We start from the raw sequence: 18,827 nt of genomic DNA, 5'->3' as shown, positions 1-18,827 counted from the left end.
AACATAAATCTCCTTTAATAACTTAAAAAAGGAAATGCTTACATTGTCTTGTGTTTAATTGCGTCTTCGTATTAGAATTAGTGTTTTATGATATTATTCTTTTTTTTTAAGTTGGGATTACGTAAATTTTATTCTTTAAAGTCATAAAATGCACAGAAATATTAATGCCGCCGCATGAATTATCAAATGAATATTTCAACATTCGTAATCTTAAAATTTTCAGTTATAATTATTACATTTTTTAAATATGATAATAAATTTAGATTATTGATTTCATCAAAGATTTATTATACTCTTTAACTAGATATTGTTCTCTGGGGAAAGAAGCAGATTTGGCATAACTCCTAAACAGCTCCTATTATATAGTTTTTATCCGAGATATGATGATTTCGTGTCATTTGTGCTCCTCCCTTTTTATCATCATATTGAATTTTGCCTAATTGAGGTAGGCAAATTGGATATTGATAAATGTATTTATAATGATAATTACTGTAATATATATAACGATAAAACTAATTTTTAAAAATTTTTATTAATGTTTTGTAGATTTATTTTATATTATATCAAAAGAATATAGTAGTATATAAATATTAAAATTACTTAAATTTATTTTAATATTATACATAATAAAAGAAAATTTTTTATATTTCTAATATGTATACAGCATTATGTTATCGTTCAAAAACATTTAATCCATGATATTGATCACTTTTGTCGATAAATGATACAAAAGTTGGTTTCCTGCCATAGCAAATTATAGTTTACTAAAAATAGTATTTTCTCATAAGGATATGTAGGAATATAAAATCATTTGATAAATTCAACTTAGCTTATTTGTTATGACAAGACCGAATTCATTATTATTTTTGTCATTGAAGGCAGATGACATTATGACATTAGTATATATATAGCATCATTTATAACTTTATATATTCATTTTGAAGTGGACGAATTTATATTACTTTTAAGTTATTTTTAAACATTGGCCTGGTTGTAACAATGGAAGAATAACGTATTAGTGCTTCAAAGAAATTTAGAAAAGATTACGCGGCAAATTTAAATATTTTATATGTACTGTTTAAAGTTCATATATAAAAAGAAAATTGCCGCATTTACTAATTCACAAACCAAAAGAAATGACTTTTTTAAATTAAAATTTCATTTTTCCAGTAATTAATTAAAAAGCTTATTCAAAAATATACAATACGTGTAATATGAATTTAGCGGAAACTAAATATTATTCTGTTTAGATAATATAAAAAGTAATTTTATTTTGTGTGTTTATATATAGATAGATACGCATGCTATTCAGAATTACCACCATCATCCTTATCAAGTCAATTTAGATAGATAATTTTTGTTTTCGGAATGAAATGTTTCCATTTATATAATACTGTGTTGGTTTTTAATGAAAAAATCAATACAGATATTTATCTCTAACATTTTTCTTGTATTATTTCATTTCTACTAGTAAACTGTATCTCTCTCTGAAACGATGCATCGTATTACTTTATTATTTTTTTCATTCTACTTCACTATAAATAGTGCACGACTCTAACTCAGTCTACAACGTCGCATCTAATTCTGGCAATTTTTAGAAAGCGGATATCATCATTCGATATAAATGAACAAATTTCAATCTTGTAAACAGGGAGTGAATTAATGAACTATTAAAACGAGTTATCGGCGATAAATCTGAATAAAGTAAGAGCTCTATTCGTGTTTAAGATTGTTCTAAATGTAGATAAACCAACCTTTATGCAGAATTCTGACTACAATAGTTCAAAATGGTGCTATATTAAGGTATTTAAAACATAGTCGAAACAATTTGTTTCAGCTTATTTATTACAGTTGTAGAAGCTTCGTTGTCGTATTATTTAATAGAATACAATTGATAAAATTAAAAATTCGCGCAAAAATGCTTCTTTAAAATTGTCTAGAGATTTTTTATATTTAAGATTTTTTAACTCTTGAACTAAATTGCAAGTAAATAGAGTTTTTCCCCTTTATTACGTAGACATCGATGTGTAATCTATAAGATGTTTCTAGGTTTTTTATATTGAAGAAAGCTTAAACGGATATTTAATAGTTTATGTTTCTTAGCTTCTCTGTTATCTTTCACGCAGTTTCATATTATATCTTACAATAAGGCAGACTTTTTTAATGAAATGAGTTCGGTAATATTGGTAATAAAGCTTCAGAGGGATTTCATTATTTTGATAACTATTGGCAGTTTTAAACGTGAACATACTATCGTGCTTTACTCTTGAATATACACAGCATTCTTTAAGGCAAATAGAAGTCTTTCGATCACATTTCAAGGTTGGTCTTGAATGAAAAGGAAGACCACCCAGTACTACTCTTAGTTTTATCGATAGGCTATCTTTGGCTTGTAACATAATCTTGTTTACTAAGAAAAAACGTTAGAACTTGATAGTAATCGTGTTGGATAAAATACATCGTTTACTCAGTACTACTAATGATTTTTAATTAAAATTTTATAGTCTATACATGAATTTTCAAGCTTATACTCGGTTTATGGTAATTACTGACGGCTGCTTTAAAAATAAAACATTTAAAACTAATTTTGAGACTCTAATCTTGCATCAAAGTAATTTATTCTGTGATGTAAAACATATTTACGAATAAATCATAAAGCAGAAAAAAGATGTCATATGGCTTTCATATGAAACAAATGCTTACGAAAAATACAATGTTTAGACCAATATCTAAATGGCCAAATAATACAGAATGATAAATAATCTATCAGAAATGTCATTCAGAATATAAATAATATAATACAAAAATAATTGTGAAATTATATGTTTAATATTACTTGAGTTAAATATTTTTCAAAGAAGAATTTAATATTTGTATACATACAGATTCAATAAATATCTAAGGAATACTGTACAGTACATAACTTCCAAATACTGTATGAATAATAAATTAGAATGTTTACAATTAAGTTTTAATTTTCGTTAATAAAATATTTCATGTTTCTTTTACTGTTTTTTTAATACTACAATTCATTTATTTCGCTAAAAGTTTTTATAATTAACCAACGATTCGCTGTTTTATTCATTGATTTTTGTTTATTCTTTTGTAAAATATTTTAATAGCCGAAAAATATGGTTCTTATTTATTTAATAATTTTCGTTTAGAGCTATATATGTTCTTGTAATTTACAGTTATGGGACTTCATTGCGAAGCCATTTATAGCGTGTCAAAGTTAAATTGGATCTTTAGGTTTTTCTCGTCAGCCAGATAACTGCGATAAACGAAGTTTTTTTCACTTCCATGAATGATCTCGATAAATAGTATTATTCTCTCTTTATAAGAAATTCGAATTTGATACAGAACGTTAATTTTTCAAAGGGAATTCGGATCGAAGCTTCATTCCCAATAGCAACTCAAGGTTGTTAAATTCACTACAAGCCAGTTCGCTCTGAGGATATTAACAATAGGGGGGTAGAGCCACGAGCGAAACTTAAAGAGGACGTAAAAGGGAGACGAGCAAAGTTTCGTATGCTCTTAGTGGAGTGGAGAGAAAAGGTTTAATTTCGGGAAATATTCCAGGCAGAAAAGATAATAGACCTACACACAAACAGTTACTTTCAGAGAAATATTTTGAATATTTCTTTGTCATAAACAAAGTAATTGCTCGTCAAGTTTAATTCTTATACAGTAGCATCTTATTATTATATTTTTTTTTGTGCTGTTGTCACGCTTATAATCTTTCTGATTTCACAAAACACTTCACTTATCAAACGTGATAATATTCAGTTTTGCTAATATGACAAGCAGAGAAAATTTTTCAACGTCAAATTCGACAATTTGCATTTGCACTCTTATAATAACGATTTTATATTCTTACTTAAAATGCCATTATTCATGCTCAATCTGTTACAAGTTTAATTTCTTTGCTTTCTCTGCTCATCATTCCATGTTTTTACCTTAGGCACGCATTATGCGTGCTTAATTAGCAATCCAGTTCAATCTTACATAACCCATAACAGTGAAGACTCTTAGGAGGAAAAACAACCTCTTTTAGCTTTCTCGAAAACCTTGTAATAATCATCAGATTTCATATCGAATTATTTTTCTAGATTGTTGATGAATATAACAACAAGATGAACCTTGTTTAACAACTCAAAAATAATATTTTTTGTCCAAGTTTCTTCTGCTAGACGTTTCAGATTTCCTTTATAGATTTGAAATAAGTAATTTGTAACATAAATCTTTTTCTATTGAACATTACTGAATGATTTATACGAAAAAATTGCCTAATAGATACTTAATAACTTATTAGTTTTGTTCAAAATTTTACAAAGTGTATCGGGTCAATACCAATTGACATCTGATTAGTGTTAGATTTCAAATATTTAGTTACGTGTTAACATTGATCACATTACAATTAGCTTGTGTTTATTGATCTCAAAAGTTCTTTTTTTTTATTGAAGTCAAATTCTATTAAAATATAATAGACCTACACAAACTCAATTACTTGCAGGGATATATTTTGAATATTTCTTTGTCATAACCAAAGTAATTGCTCGTCAAGTTTAATTCTTATACAATACCATCCCATTTCCTTTTCTCACGTTAAAAAATTATATGATTCTTTCGTTCGAATTCACTATCGAATCTGGATTGTGATTCTGAATAGTAGAAGGCTTACCATGTGGCCTTTAGAATGTAAGTTAAAAAATTACAGTATTTATTGAAATTTATATTATTTTTTTGATATCATGTAGTAATCATTATCGTGATTTATTTGTATTTATACATATGCAAATTGAGAATAGAGAAGGGATCTCTCAAAGTGATGAAATGAACATATAGTTATGCCTTTATAAAATGGATACTATGTAAAATGATAAAGTTTGGCTGGTACCATCGCATGCTGCTTTATACTAATTGTAATGCATAAATTATAGTCAATTTAAGATGATTTACGTTTTCTTCGTTGCCCTTTATCCGGAGACATTTTTATGTTATTGTGACGTAAGTCTTTTTATATTTTATTAGCAGATTAACAAAATATAAAAAGACAATACTTCTATGTTACGAAATTTTTCTACGTGACATACAAATTATGAAGGATTAACAAAAACTAACATAAAAAATCTTATATATTGGTAATGAAAATTAAACTGTAGACAAATTTATTTTAATAATAATGATATTTAAAATCATATCTAGTTTACTAAAGGGGATTTTGTAATAATTTGCAACCAAAGCACACATTGCTTTGGTTTAATTTAAAATTTTGAAAGAATTTATAAATATGAAATAATTACTCAATGTAATTTGTTTGTCGCATCTCTTGTTTTAAATAATCGTCTTTCCTCCCAGAAACAACTCATTATTAAGTAAAATTCATATATATATTTTTTTTAAATTTACGAGGGACGTTCAAAAGGTAATGCACCATAATTTATATCTGGGAAACGAAGACCGTAATATGGCCCCCCTTTTGAGGAGTTGTACAGTATCTTTATATGTATACACCCGGGGTTGCATAAAATGCTATCTGGCAATAGAGGAGCGCGAATGGAAAAAGCTAATCGTCGGTCTCATTTTGTATTAAGGTTTGATTTCATCCACAGAATCAGCGAGAAATAAAAAGTAAATCCCAATTAGGAATTCCTGTAAAATTCATAAGCTCTGGATTGGATTTGTATCTGGATTCTTCATGACAATAGAATGAATTACTTATCGCACGGATATTCAATCGACAAGAATTTATTAAGTTAAATACCATATTCTTAATGCTAATGTTGTGTATAATTTTCTAACGCTAGCGGTATGTATATTACGGTAAAAGTAAATAGCCGGTAATTATGCATAATCACCAATCAACTTGGTGAGTTTGATAAATTTCAATAAATTTCTCACTTTTACCGGCGATCCCAAAGGAATTTGGTAAGTTGATAGGTATCGCTAAATATATAATTTTTAAAGTGATTTTTGCGTAATTTGCAAAATGTATTTCATAAATTTGATAAATATAAAATTTCCCACTTTTTGTTGTTTTAATGAAGTAATTGGATGGACTTACATTTTATTAAAATTTCTTTAAATCCGTATCAAAAATACATTTTTTATTTTATTAATATTAGAATGATTTGGTGAATATAAGGAAACTCTAAGAAAAATTGATTCGGCTTTTTTTGTTTACAAAATTATAAAAAAAATTGTGGGGAAAAAATATAATACTGGAATAATTCTTATTGCTTATTCAAACTATCATGACATTTTGAGTCACATAATTTTTCATTTTTCTTGTATTTGCATTTGGTTGAATTACACTTTCCTTTACGTGAGCACCTTTAATACCCCTGATCTTCCGAAATTGATGTTTTTCTTACGAGAAAGAATGATAATTGGCACATTTTGTACTGTGAGAAATTGTTCGTCACATATCGCAAACTGGTTTCTGGTATGCAATTGCCTTTGTTCCAAATTGATATTAGTTACTGAAAATAACGAGTACTATTACTGTTAAAATAATTCCAGGATCGCCTCTTGCCTTGTCCACATCTGCTATCTTTAGCTTTACTGTATCTCCTACTTTGTCTACGGCAAATTTCATATCTGATATTTTCTTCATTTTCTTTGCTTGAGCTTCTAAACCTGCCTTTGCCTTAACTCGCTTCTCAACTTCTTCCTTTCCGTTCTTTGATTGTAGAAAGACTGATCTCCTCCATATTAGACGGTGCTTCAGTTGACGAATCAGGGAGTCACATTAGGTTGATTGAGTGATGGCTGTTAATTTTCAAAACTTTTTCTGAAATATTTTCATTGGGTCATTCTAACCGACATTGATTTTGATCTAGTGATTCAATTATTTCTTGTATTATTTGTCTCTCCTCTGCGATGCGAACATTGCTACAGCATCATTAGGAAGGGATGATGTCTTCATCCAAACTTTTAAGGGTGAATCAAACATGGCTTTATAAGGACTACACTTAATGTCTTGACGATATGATCAATCTTCATGAGCTGCACAAATCGTAATCCCTCGGCCCAGTGCTGGATTTGGTTACTTTCTAAGAGTTACTGCATTATTTATCAAATTTACCAATCTAGACTGACGATAATCACCGCTAAATGTAATTGATTCGCAATGTATAAAAGAAATGTCACACATTTATCGAAATCGTCGGTGATTATACATAATCCCCAGTTATGTATAATCGCGGGATTAATCTTTTACCGTAACATGTTAGAAAATAATACACACAGTATACATACTGGCCTAAGCAACAGGCGTACTTGGATTCATATCACTTTTATAATTTTCGTCTGAAATATCAGAATTTCGTTTCCTAATTCCTGGTAAAACTATTAGAAAGGCAGATGAAAATTGGAATATTCTATTGTTATAAAAAGAAATAATTGAAAGTGCATATGCATAATCCATAATTCGTTTTAAAGAATAAAGAGAACGAACGACGTTCCGATATGATCTATTCATGAAAAATAATGATTTTTGGATAGTATCTATGCAGCCAGACCACATGATTAAGTATCTTTATTATGAGAATCAGGATTAAAATCTGATAAAGGCTCTTGTGTTTTCATAAATATTTTGAGTCCATACAAATCTGATATTAATTAATATACTTGAGGGTTAATAATATGGCTTAAATTATATATAACATTACTTTATCGTTAATTAAAGTACAACACTAATACTCACAAATTAAATATTTTACTTAGTTGTTTTAATACTGTATTGTTGTCAAAGACCAGTTTGAAATGGTGAAAAGTTTTATCTACATTATTGACTGTCTGTAATTGTTAATGGTGATAATTTTCATGTAAGATGGAAGTTTGTACAATTTATTTTAAAGATTTTTTATCATGGATGATACATAAGAACAAAGAATAAAATTATCTTGTTTAATAAAATAATCAAATCAAATCTTTATTTATTCATAATAGGCCGTAGCCTGTTATAGCGGGGTGTTAATATTACATATCAAAATAAATTGTATCTACACAATAAACAATTATATTAACTATAAGATCTCTGAAATTTACATTTCTTTATATATATCTAAATTTGTTAGGAATAAGCTTGGAGCGGTTGATTACAAACATTTTTTGCAAAGATATACAATTTGTATATCATTGCAATATTTGCTGAATGAAAAAATCGATACATTTGGTTTTCCTCCATAAAATTATTTAGTTGACTCAGGCTCTTAGTTCTTGACCCTCCTTGCATTCACAAAACAAATGAAATTTAGTCAATATTTTTTTACATCTTGAACAATGTGTTTTAGAAAATTCATAAATTTTATTATTCACTGTAATCATCTCTTTATTTAATCTTAGTTGGATAAAAAAAAATTTAATTACAAACGGTATATTTGTTAACATGTAATTATTATTAAAAGGGAGAGAAGCTATAGAAACACCAAAGTCATTTACAATGCTTATCATTTAGGAGTCAGAATTATTTCCAAAAACTTTGTCTTGCACTATCATAAGCTGCATGTTGTTCAGATAAAAGGATGTACTTTTCTTAGCCAGTCTAGACCCATTCCGGAATATCATTACTGAAGATTTACTCGGGTTAATTTTTAGTTTTAATTTATTAAAATATTTATGCACTATTTTTTTATTTTCCTACGAAGAACTGCGGCTGTCGGGGCAACTATCACAACATCGTCGGCATATGATATGGAATGAACAATTTGTCCATCAATAGAAAAACCATCGTCTTCTCGGTCGAAACATTCATTTATATCAAACAAAAAGAAGTTAAAAACGTGAGGGAACCATTTAATAAAATAATACAACAGACGTTCTTGCACTGATTTGCAGAATCTTATCAATGCAAACACGCTACAATTATTCTTATTGTAACCATTATTAGTACTGAGCACAGCCAGATTGCTCGGTTAATCAAGACGTAAGGTACGCAGAAGTAATAACGGTGTCACCAATAAAAATTTAAAAAATGCAATAAAAACGTTGAATATTTTAATCCTTAAAATTTGTTCAAAGTTAGTACCATATTTTAAGGTTTATAAGATGAATGGTCATTTATGACGCATCTTATTTAGAAAAAAGGATTTGTGTTTAGCCAACTAAACACAAATACAAATACTAAACATTGCTCGTCTTAAAATAAATTTATGTAAATATTTTTACACTAGTCACAAACTACAAAAAATTACGTGTGTTTATCATCATAAAATGAAATCGAATTCTTCGATCACAGACGTGACGACGACTCGCAATAAAATGTCAATTGGACAATTGAGAATTGTTCGGAAGTTTACGATTGCTTTCAAAAGTGAATTGAAGATTTTATTTAAATTTTAGAAAATTTTACCATGCAATTCATTGAATTATTCGTGATTATATTTCTCAGATGCATTATAAAGCAAACAAAACTATATTTATATATCAATCGTCTAAGTTGCAAAATATGTTTACTAAATTTATGAATTTGTAAGATTAGCAAGGAATTTATTTATTGCGTGGTATGGTTTAAACTTTAATTAGCGATCCTTTTAGTACGGTAAAAGTTCGTCAATCTGGCACCTTCTGAAGTGTCCGATAATAATTCGGCATGCCACTATACTGCGAATTTGAATTTGTTTAGACATGTGCTACAGACCCCGGCAACAACGTCGTCATTAACGTTTTTCGGGTCTTTTTAATGTATTAAAATTAATTGAATTCATACATTGTATCATCTTCAGAATGATTAAAGAGCGTAAATAAACAAATCTGAAGTATGCAGCAGCTTGCGTTGATACAAAAAGTGTAACAATGATCCCATTACCTAGTAAAACTGCTTTACTAGATAACGCTAATGTTCGGATCATATATAACTTTTGCAAAATATCCAGTAATCCGGTAACGCTGGTCCTGTAGGTGCCGGACTAACGAACGTCTATTGTACATTGAAAGTTGGATTAGAGTACGGTCGCATTAATCTGAGCGCTGGTCATCCGAATAACTTCTACCATTCCCCTAATTAAAATAACGAACTTGTCAACTGTACACTTGCAGCTCACGTGTTGAGCTTTACTGCTCATTCTGTTATCCCGTTTGACTTCACAGCAGCAGAGGCTAGAATTGTTGAGTATTTTACAACAGTAAAAAAAAAGGGCCTCAAAGCGTAAGCATCATATCTTTACTATCAGGTCCGGTCAGACCGGTGCAACTGTAAAAGGCCCCGCAATCCTGCATGATCCAACTTTTAAAAATTAATAATTTCATTACCCCCTAATTTAATTTTCGCTAATCTATTAAACGGATGGTATATTTATCTTTAAAATACTGTTGTTAAACTTTATGAACAGCTTATTAAAAGGCCTCCACAACTCTGCATCGAGCCCTGCTTACTATTATACCCTAGTTAATCCGACCACACTGATCTCCATTAGTTCGGATAGCACGACCTTATTTTATTTTGAAATGAGTTTGTGACATTTGTAAATGAATACTGCTATGATAAATTAAGATAATAAGATGCTCAGTTCGAAAATTCTTGGAGAAAGATCAAATTATTATTTTCATGACTGTCGATCCATAAAAACAGAGGACATATTCCGCGAAATTTTTGTACCGGCAAATTGTCCCCCTCCCAGATATGTATGTGGTTTTATTTTACACCAAACTATAAAATTAACAGAAGAAACGAGTACACTATACACAACAAGTGCACCTAATTTTTTCCTCTTTAAAACTCTACAATAAGAAATTTTCCTTACTCTATCTTTGGCCCGACCACCCAATGTATATACGGATCGACGCTGTTGCATATTTTTATATACGTATTTAAACAAATTATCATATTTAATTCAAGAGATGTTATCATAGAAAAGATTAGATCTGATTTACTTATAAACTGGCCTGTCATATTTTTATAAGATTTTTAAATTAAACGGAATTACATCTTCAGAGGATGTCTGGAGAATTCCATTATTAAAATATTTCTCATAACTTTTCAAATCTGCATTTCATAATCATCATCCTTTCAACTATTTAGGCTGAAGGCCCGTTAAGGCCTTGCATAGTTTTCTCTTAATCGTTTTATAGCATTATTGGAGTTTGAATCCTTTTGACAGAAAAAGACATCTGTCCAATGACAGATTCCAATTATAGAATATTGGGACGGTTTCCAGTATTCTTTTGACTGTGCTGACGTAAACTAGTCGATAGTTTGAGAAAAATATGCAATATTTTTGAAAATTCTTCATAGATAGATAATAGGATTTAAACCTGACAATTGGTTTCGCAAATTATTTAGATTTGGTCCTTTCTGCATAGTGAATCATCATCTATTTCTAAAGATAAAGCACCCAAAATAGAAGTCAGATTTTCTACTAAAGTATGAATTTAAACAACTTGACAACAAACCATTTAAATTATTATAACGTGCACTTCAATGTCCCTGTAACCTATATCAAGAAGACCAAGAAAATAGGTCTTTGTAAGACTTGTTAGTTATGAAATTATTACAGAAACTCATCATTATCACACAATTTGATTCCTTCCTCTGATAAATCAACATCTAATTCAGTAGTTATGTAACATTAGAGAAAAAATTTTCTTCTTCATATTCTAAAATAATTTATGTATTTTGTTATCTAAAATATCTAAGATATTATCAATAAATTTCATATAGATTCAAAACCAATTTTCTTAAGAATATATTGAAAAATACAATTATATGGACAGAATGGCAAAATGCTTTGCTAACAATTAAAAAATAATAAATAAAAATTCATATCTGAATTAGCTTTGAACTTAGCTAGATTCAAATCTAATTCTAAATCTAAAAAAAGTTTTAAATTTGGCTTTCAAATTGACTGAACACAATAATTAATATATTAGTGAATGTAGTATGTTTAGTTTAATTATATTAACAACAGACTATGGTATTAGTGATTTCAAATATGGAATAATCTATGTAACAGATATATGATAATGCAAAATTTAGTGCATCAGTCTTTATTCTTTTTTTTCTTTTGGACCAAAAAAAAGGCAAACTAAAATAATACAGAATATATTTGTAAATTATAGATGATATGAATAGTCTCTTTGAGGCATTTACACAAGAAAACAAAAAAACATACAAATAATTCTTTCCATTAACATGCAAATTCTTTACATATTTTTTTGTCTTTCTCCACAGATTTTATGCACTATATACCTAATTACTTCCAAAGTATATTTTCTTACAAACACAACAACAACCACTGGAAGTGGTAACCTGGGTCCCTGATTTGCAACATTAACGATATATTTTCTATATCTATGTGGCTATTTATGTATATATATATACATACGTACATAATATATTTTAACATTCAATAACAGTTTTTTTTTTATCTGAAAAATAAGTCTGCCCAACAAGAGTTGTTGATAAAAATCTTGCATTTTGCACTGTAGCAGTGGCTAAAACTTACAAATATCGATTACAATATAATGATAAAGTACTGGGTTTCGTTAAAAAAAAGTTATATATGCTATATGTCAGGTTAGTGCGATAAAGCAATGTTAATATCTTTTGTTAAGTAGCCCATTAGGACGGAGTTGTGGTGACATGATTGGGATACTTTGAGCAACTCCATGAAATTTTGGGGCTTATCAATATTTCATCAGCAAAACAGTAGAAAATTGTAATTTATTAAATATTGCTATTCATTTAAGATAGACTCCAGGTCCATCAGTTTTCTAAATATGCTATTTACTGAAAAAAATTAAATAATATTTGTATATATTATTTAGCAGAGTAATAAATTTTATGATGTTAATTACCCGATAATCAATATCAGGAGCATGTAAGATATTCCCTCAATAATTTAATAATAATATTAATAATAATATAATAATATACTTGATATTTGAGTGAGACATTACACTCTTATTAAATGTAATATCAGAAATATTCTAATTCTTTATATATAACATAAGATGAATATAATTAGAAATTATAAAATTAAAAAGATTATCTTTATACAGAATACCTACAGAAATATGGTTAAGCAAATTATTAAATACAGTTTGTATATTACAAAAGTTAAATGCAATTAAGGTACAGATGATAGCAGAAATGCATTTTTGATGAGAACACACTTCAGTGATTTGAATAAAAGAAATATTAAAAAATTCTTAAAATTCCATCTTGCAAACTGTGAAATGACATAAAGGCACAATGTAATTTTTCTTTGCACTTTTTCAATGTTGTAAATACAATAATTCAATGCAAATTATAATTCAGATATTTTTCAAATGCAAAAATGACAGTGCAAAGTTTTGAAATATCATGGTTTGCTCTCCAAAATATAAATCTGATGATTATGACAATTATAGGTTTATGAATCCTATTCTAATGATTACTATATGATTAATTACATTTTTTAATTTGAGTGCTACTTATTCAGTTTCCCAACATTTGGTTTAATGGAGCTTTGTAAGGAATTAACATGTGCAATATATGCATCACATGTATGTGCATTAATAAATGATTTTTTTCTTCTTCACTATTTAAGTACAAAGTAACTTGTAGCTTATTCAGCTAAATGTAGCTGAATAAGCTACATGTGCACATCATGCTAAAATGATATACAGACTATATAAATAGTATTTGTCTATGTTGCTATTTGTTACTAAAATCTATTCTATTTTCTGATCATTAAAAATTAAATATGATAAGCACTTCAGATAACTTTAAATTCTGGCAAGTCCGATGTAAAAGTCAAGTAACTTTTGCAGCAAAATAAAGTAATACATAATAAACAACATGATGCATTTCATTATATATGCAGCAACAGATCAATGCTGCAAATTTGTTAGAAAATATATATTTACTTATTGATAATAGGAATTATAGAAGGCAAGTTGACTATATTATAGTTTGGTCAATCAATAATGAAGTTATGAATTAGCATACAGCATTATGGAAGAACATCACAGAAAACATACTTAACATTATATTACAAATGATCCTATTCAATGTATATGGGAAGTGCTGTCTGTTATTTATAGTAGGTGCTTTTAAATGCCAATGTACAAATAATTTAATAAAAATAAAAGATTTAAATTACATTTGGGTTCTAAATACACCTAAAATAATCATCTTTGATAAATCATTTAGCCTAATTCAATATAAATTATTTTACAACAGTCAAATAAATGCTTAAAAGTACAGGATTGTTCATTTATAGTTTTATACATCTATTTACTTTTTTGTTACTTCTGAAATTGTCTTTTATTCTCCACATCTTCATGTTCATTATAATTTTCTTCTTCTGTACTTTCAAGTGGTTGTATATCATCACCATCTTCTCGTTTTTCTACTTCTGACCAACCATACGTTGAGATACGATCGAGCGATACTATGGAAGACACTAATTCTCCAACGGTTAGAGTAGTTGGTTGTTCAATATCTTTTTTCTGCCTCCAAGATATTAGTAACCAATCCAGAAAAAATAAGAGTGCAGAAGCAACTTTCAAGCCTGAACAAACACCTATATATCTGAGAAGAGGGGAAAAAACTTTTGTTATAATTGATTTAAAACAACAAAATATAATATAACAAATTAAACTGAATCAAACTGTAAAGTAATATAAAATTTATATTACTTTATTTAAATCATATAAAGTTACTTGAAATATTTTTATTTAGAAGCATATCAGATGTTTTGGTCCAATCTAAAAATAATATTCAACCTAATTTAAACTGCAAAAGTTCAACAATATTAACCAAATTATGATTTTCATTTCAGAATTTAATTGTGTGCTTAAATACAAGCAGAAGCAAATAAGTAATAACCAATTAGCAATTATCAATAATGACAATATTCATTTTTGATCATTACTAACGAGGATGGTTTGTTTTTCAACCTCCAATGGTCCGGTCCATAAAACAAAGACAAGTGTAAATAACAAAATGAATTTATCATCATCATCATATGTTAGGTACAAACATGGTTACTTTTCAACATAATCACATGAAGATTGAGGCATTTGTCTATATGTGAACAAGATTTGAAATGCCCTCTTCATAGAATGTTGAAACCAGTGACTTGAGATGGATCTTAACATTGTTTTGAAAATTGTCATTAGTCTCAAACCTATGCCCTCCTAGCCATGTTTTTAGTTCAGGAAAGAGGTGGAAGATGATCGGCACTAAATCGGGGCTGTATGTTGTGTGTTTAAAAAGTTCCAAGCTAGGTGGAAGTCTGAAAGGTTACAGTGTTTGCACCTTTAATGTGTGAAGATTTCTACTTCTTTCCTGAACTGAAAACTTGATTAGCAGGGCAGAAGTTTAAGACTAATGATGATCTTCAAAAGAAGGTTAAGGCCCATCTCAATCACTGGCAGCAACATTCTATGAAGAGGGGATTTCAAAGCTTGTCTACAGATAGACAAATGCCTCAATCTTCATGGTGATTATGTCGAAAAGTAACCACATTTGTACCTAACATATGATGATAATTTCAGTTTGTTATTTACACTTATCTTTTTTTATGGTCCATCAGAGGTTGAAAAAACTACCTACGTAGTTAAGAACTTAAATTGAAAGAAATAAGAATTTTATTTCAAGACCAAAATTTGTAAAATAGATTATTATAGTTCTACATTTTATCTTAAAAATTTTAAATTCTATTTTACCAGTGTAATATAATATAATTTAAATAATATAAAATGATTTGTTACAATGTTGATCTCTTTACAATAGGTATCAGACTTCAATTTCAAGAATTTACTTTGTTACAATGAATCTTGAATATTTAATCTTAACTCTATGCAATCTGTAATATTTACATAAACTGTTTAGACTTTTTGTGTCTCAATCCAGCACATATGAAGCAGTTAATATTTGGATAGAGGTAGAATATTAGGCCAATCTCTAGTCAAATTGCTTTATATGTAATTATTAAATTAGCCTTAATATAGCCCAATAAATAGCCCAGTGAATCAATTCAATTTGAAAGTTATAAATGAATTATTCAAAGAAATCTGGTGAGAGGAAGGAATGTCTTAGTTCATTAGTGAATGAACTAAGACATCCCTTGCCAAGCCCAAGCTTTATCTCCAATATTTACTCATGTTTATGCAGCTGTGACTGCTGTTATAAATGTAGAGTTTCCTCAAATATGTGAATTACTATTGAGAAGATTAATAATTTAGTTTAGAAAAGGTATTGAAGAAATAAGTTAGCTTGTGATTCATCTATGCATTTCATTACTCATTTAGTTAACCAACAAGTGGCTCACGAAGTGTTGGCACTAGAAATATTAACATTACTTTTGGAAAATTCTACTGAAGAGTCTTTAGAAATGTGTGTTGGCTTCTTAAAAGTACATGGACAAAGATTAACTGAAGTATCAAAAGCTATAGTTAATGCTATATTTGGTACTTGGTTTATTATTTAACCAAGTACCGAAGAAGATTTTTCTAGGTCAGAAGAGGAAAGTAGTGAAAATGAGTATGATGAAAATGAATCATCAAGAGTCCAGAAAAAATTAAAAAGTAAATTATCTTAAATAATTGTGATGGATTGATTTGGTACAGATTCAAGTTTTTCATCTGCTGTATTCTTTTTCCTAATTACGTGATTGTTTGAGATTTTGAAGTAATTGTAATTTTGTAAATAATACTAATAAGCATTTTATTGCTATAAATACTAAATATTATACTAACTACTGTTATTGAAATTATAGGTTTGTCATGTAATCAGAAAGTCCACTACTGGCATTTATAGCTAATAGTTTGTAAAATATCAAAACAACTCTGGTGCAAGGGTTATTTTCTTTGACATTTTGGACCTTGTCTATTAACCATCTAGAACAGAATAACTTGAAAATTAACTTGAAAATCTTTTAAATAAGGTTGTGTAAAAAAAAAAAATTCTGAGAACAGAGCCTGTATAATAAAATTAACATTTTTAAAAATATAAAAATATCATGAACATACAAAAAAACTTTGTTTTCATTTTCCTTTCTCATAAAAAATTTTTTTACTTAAAATTAACATCATACAAAAAAATTCAAAATGTTTTTGGAATGTTGTTTTGCATAATTTTTACAAATATGCTTGAGTAAAAAAGCTGATATTTTAAAAAACTAATCAATTAACTATTTGAGTTTTTTATGAAATGTGTTCAAGGATAGTTTGAAGAAAGGAAAAAGTGTTTGAATTAAAAAAAAAAAAAACAATCATTTAAATTCAGTTTTATTAATTTTATTCTTGCTATATTATACTTCAAATTCATTTACATTTGCAAAAATAGAGATATTAAGTAATAAATTAAAGAAAAAAAAATTAGAATGAACTTATCAAAGAGAATATATTAAACAGAATTATTTTATTTTTTATTCTGAAATTTTTCCTCTCTTATTTGGTTGATGATTAACCTTAATTTTTCTAGTGATTTCTATTCAAAGAAACTGCAAAATCCAAAACAGACTAAACAATGTACTTCCAAGCAGATGGATCAGGTATTAAGATGCAAACAAATGGCCAGTTCAGTTACAGAACCAACATCTTTTGGATTTTTTCCTGTGGGAAATTTGAAATCAGTTGCAAACAAATTGCAGATCTGCTTGATTTAAGGGAAAAGATAACTTGTGTGTACTGAGATCATACCAGTAACCTGGGCCAGGATTTCTGGTTTACTTAGAATGGCCACCAATTTGAATACAAGTCATAATGAAATTTAAATCTGTGAGATATACTCTACCATGTTAAATTCTTGTCATTTGTATTATCCTTTAATTAAACTTTAACTTTGTTTTACTTTCTCAATCGTCAAAACTAAATTCCAGAACTAACAAATTTATTTTTGCTTGGCACTATTGGTTATTTTTTTCAGCTGAAACCAAACTTTGGTTTTTTTTTGTCATCTTTGGCTTCAGCCAAAAAATTGCCTAATGCTAAAAAGTATTTGTCATTTTGTCATTTGTTAGTTACATAAAGCTATCATGTAACTCCTTTTGTACTTTGAAATCAAGATTAAATGTCTACTGTATTTTTAACAGTTCACATTTTTTTGATGTATCAACAACAAACAAACTGTATTATTTTAAATTAAAACTCTCAAAATATAATATATCAACACATGTCACACATTAACAAATTATTTTATTTCTTTACACTGGACAAAGAACTAATTTATGTGGCAAGAATGTAAATTTGTCCAGTAGCATTAAACAATTGTTCACTCAAAACTGTTTTGTGACTACTTTTTTGAAGACTAGTGATGAAAAATGTTGGTAATTCCAAATAAGCAAAGGTTCTTTTAAATAGGATTTCAATGTCCATCAAAAGAAGGAAAATCTTCTGAATTGGTTGATTCGGATGTTAATGGCATATTGTTGTGTGATTCTCAAAGATTTTCCATATCTTGTGTTTGAGATTCTGAAGTTGAATGCACAATCACTTTTGTTTAAGCTAAGTAAAGTATTCTATTTATTAAGTGATGTATAATTGATTATGTCATACTATTTTATTTTATTAATGCCAAAGTAGAATGCATCAATGGATGGTAAAGAACAAGCAGCCACCTGTTGGCTGTCACTACCATGAGTGCACAAACAATAGCAAATAGCCAATCATACATTAAATGAACCTTCAGCTTCTGGGAAACCTTCAGCCTGATTTTGGCCAAAGACATTATTCAATCAGATGTTATTAATCAATTCAGTTCATCTATTTATGCAACAAAACCAGCTCCTACTCACATATAGCATAAATTTCCCAGCATTGCTTCTCCTGTGGACAAGTTATTTGTAGTACACCTTGTATATTCCATTTATTGTAAATTACGTAGAACTATATTA

General features: G+C 28.3%; 1 protein-coding gene across 1 annotated transcript in view; it reads right to left on the bottom strand.

Moving 5' to 3' along the window:
• Nucleotides 1-11,972: 11,972 nt before the first annotated feature.
• The window catches only part of Oatp30B (Organic anion transporting polypeptide 30B), an 89,189-nt gene continuing 82,334 nt past the window's right edge, over nucleotides 11,973-18,827 (bottom strand). Inside the window, exon 17 of the mRNA XM_067282768.1 lies at nucleotides 11,973-14,518. Within this exon, the coding sequence (XP_067138869.1) occupies nucleotides 14,233-14,518 (286 nt within the window). The 3' untranslated portion in view covers nucleotides 11,973-14,232. The remainder of the gene's footprint in view (nucleotides 14,519-18,827) is intronic.

This window comes from Centruroides vittatus, unplaced genomic scaffold (assembly GCF_030686945.1).
Source record: "Centruroides vittatus isolate TY-2023 unplaced genomic scaffold, ASM3068694v2 contig_970, whole genome shotgun sequence".
Classification (NCBI taxonomy): Eukaryota; Metazoa; Arthropoda; class Arachnida; order Scorpiones; family Buthidae; genus Centruroides; species Centruroides vittatus.
Note: the sequence above shows the minus strand (reverse complement) of the source record. Positions and strands in the feature narration are given on the sequence as shown.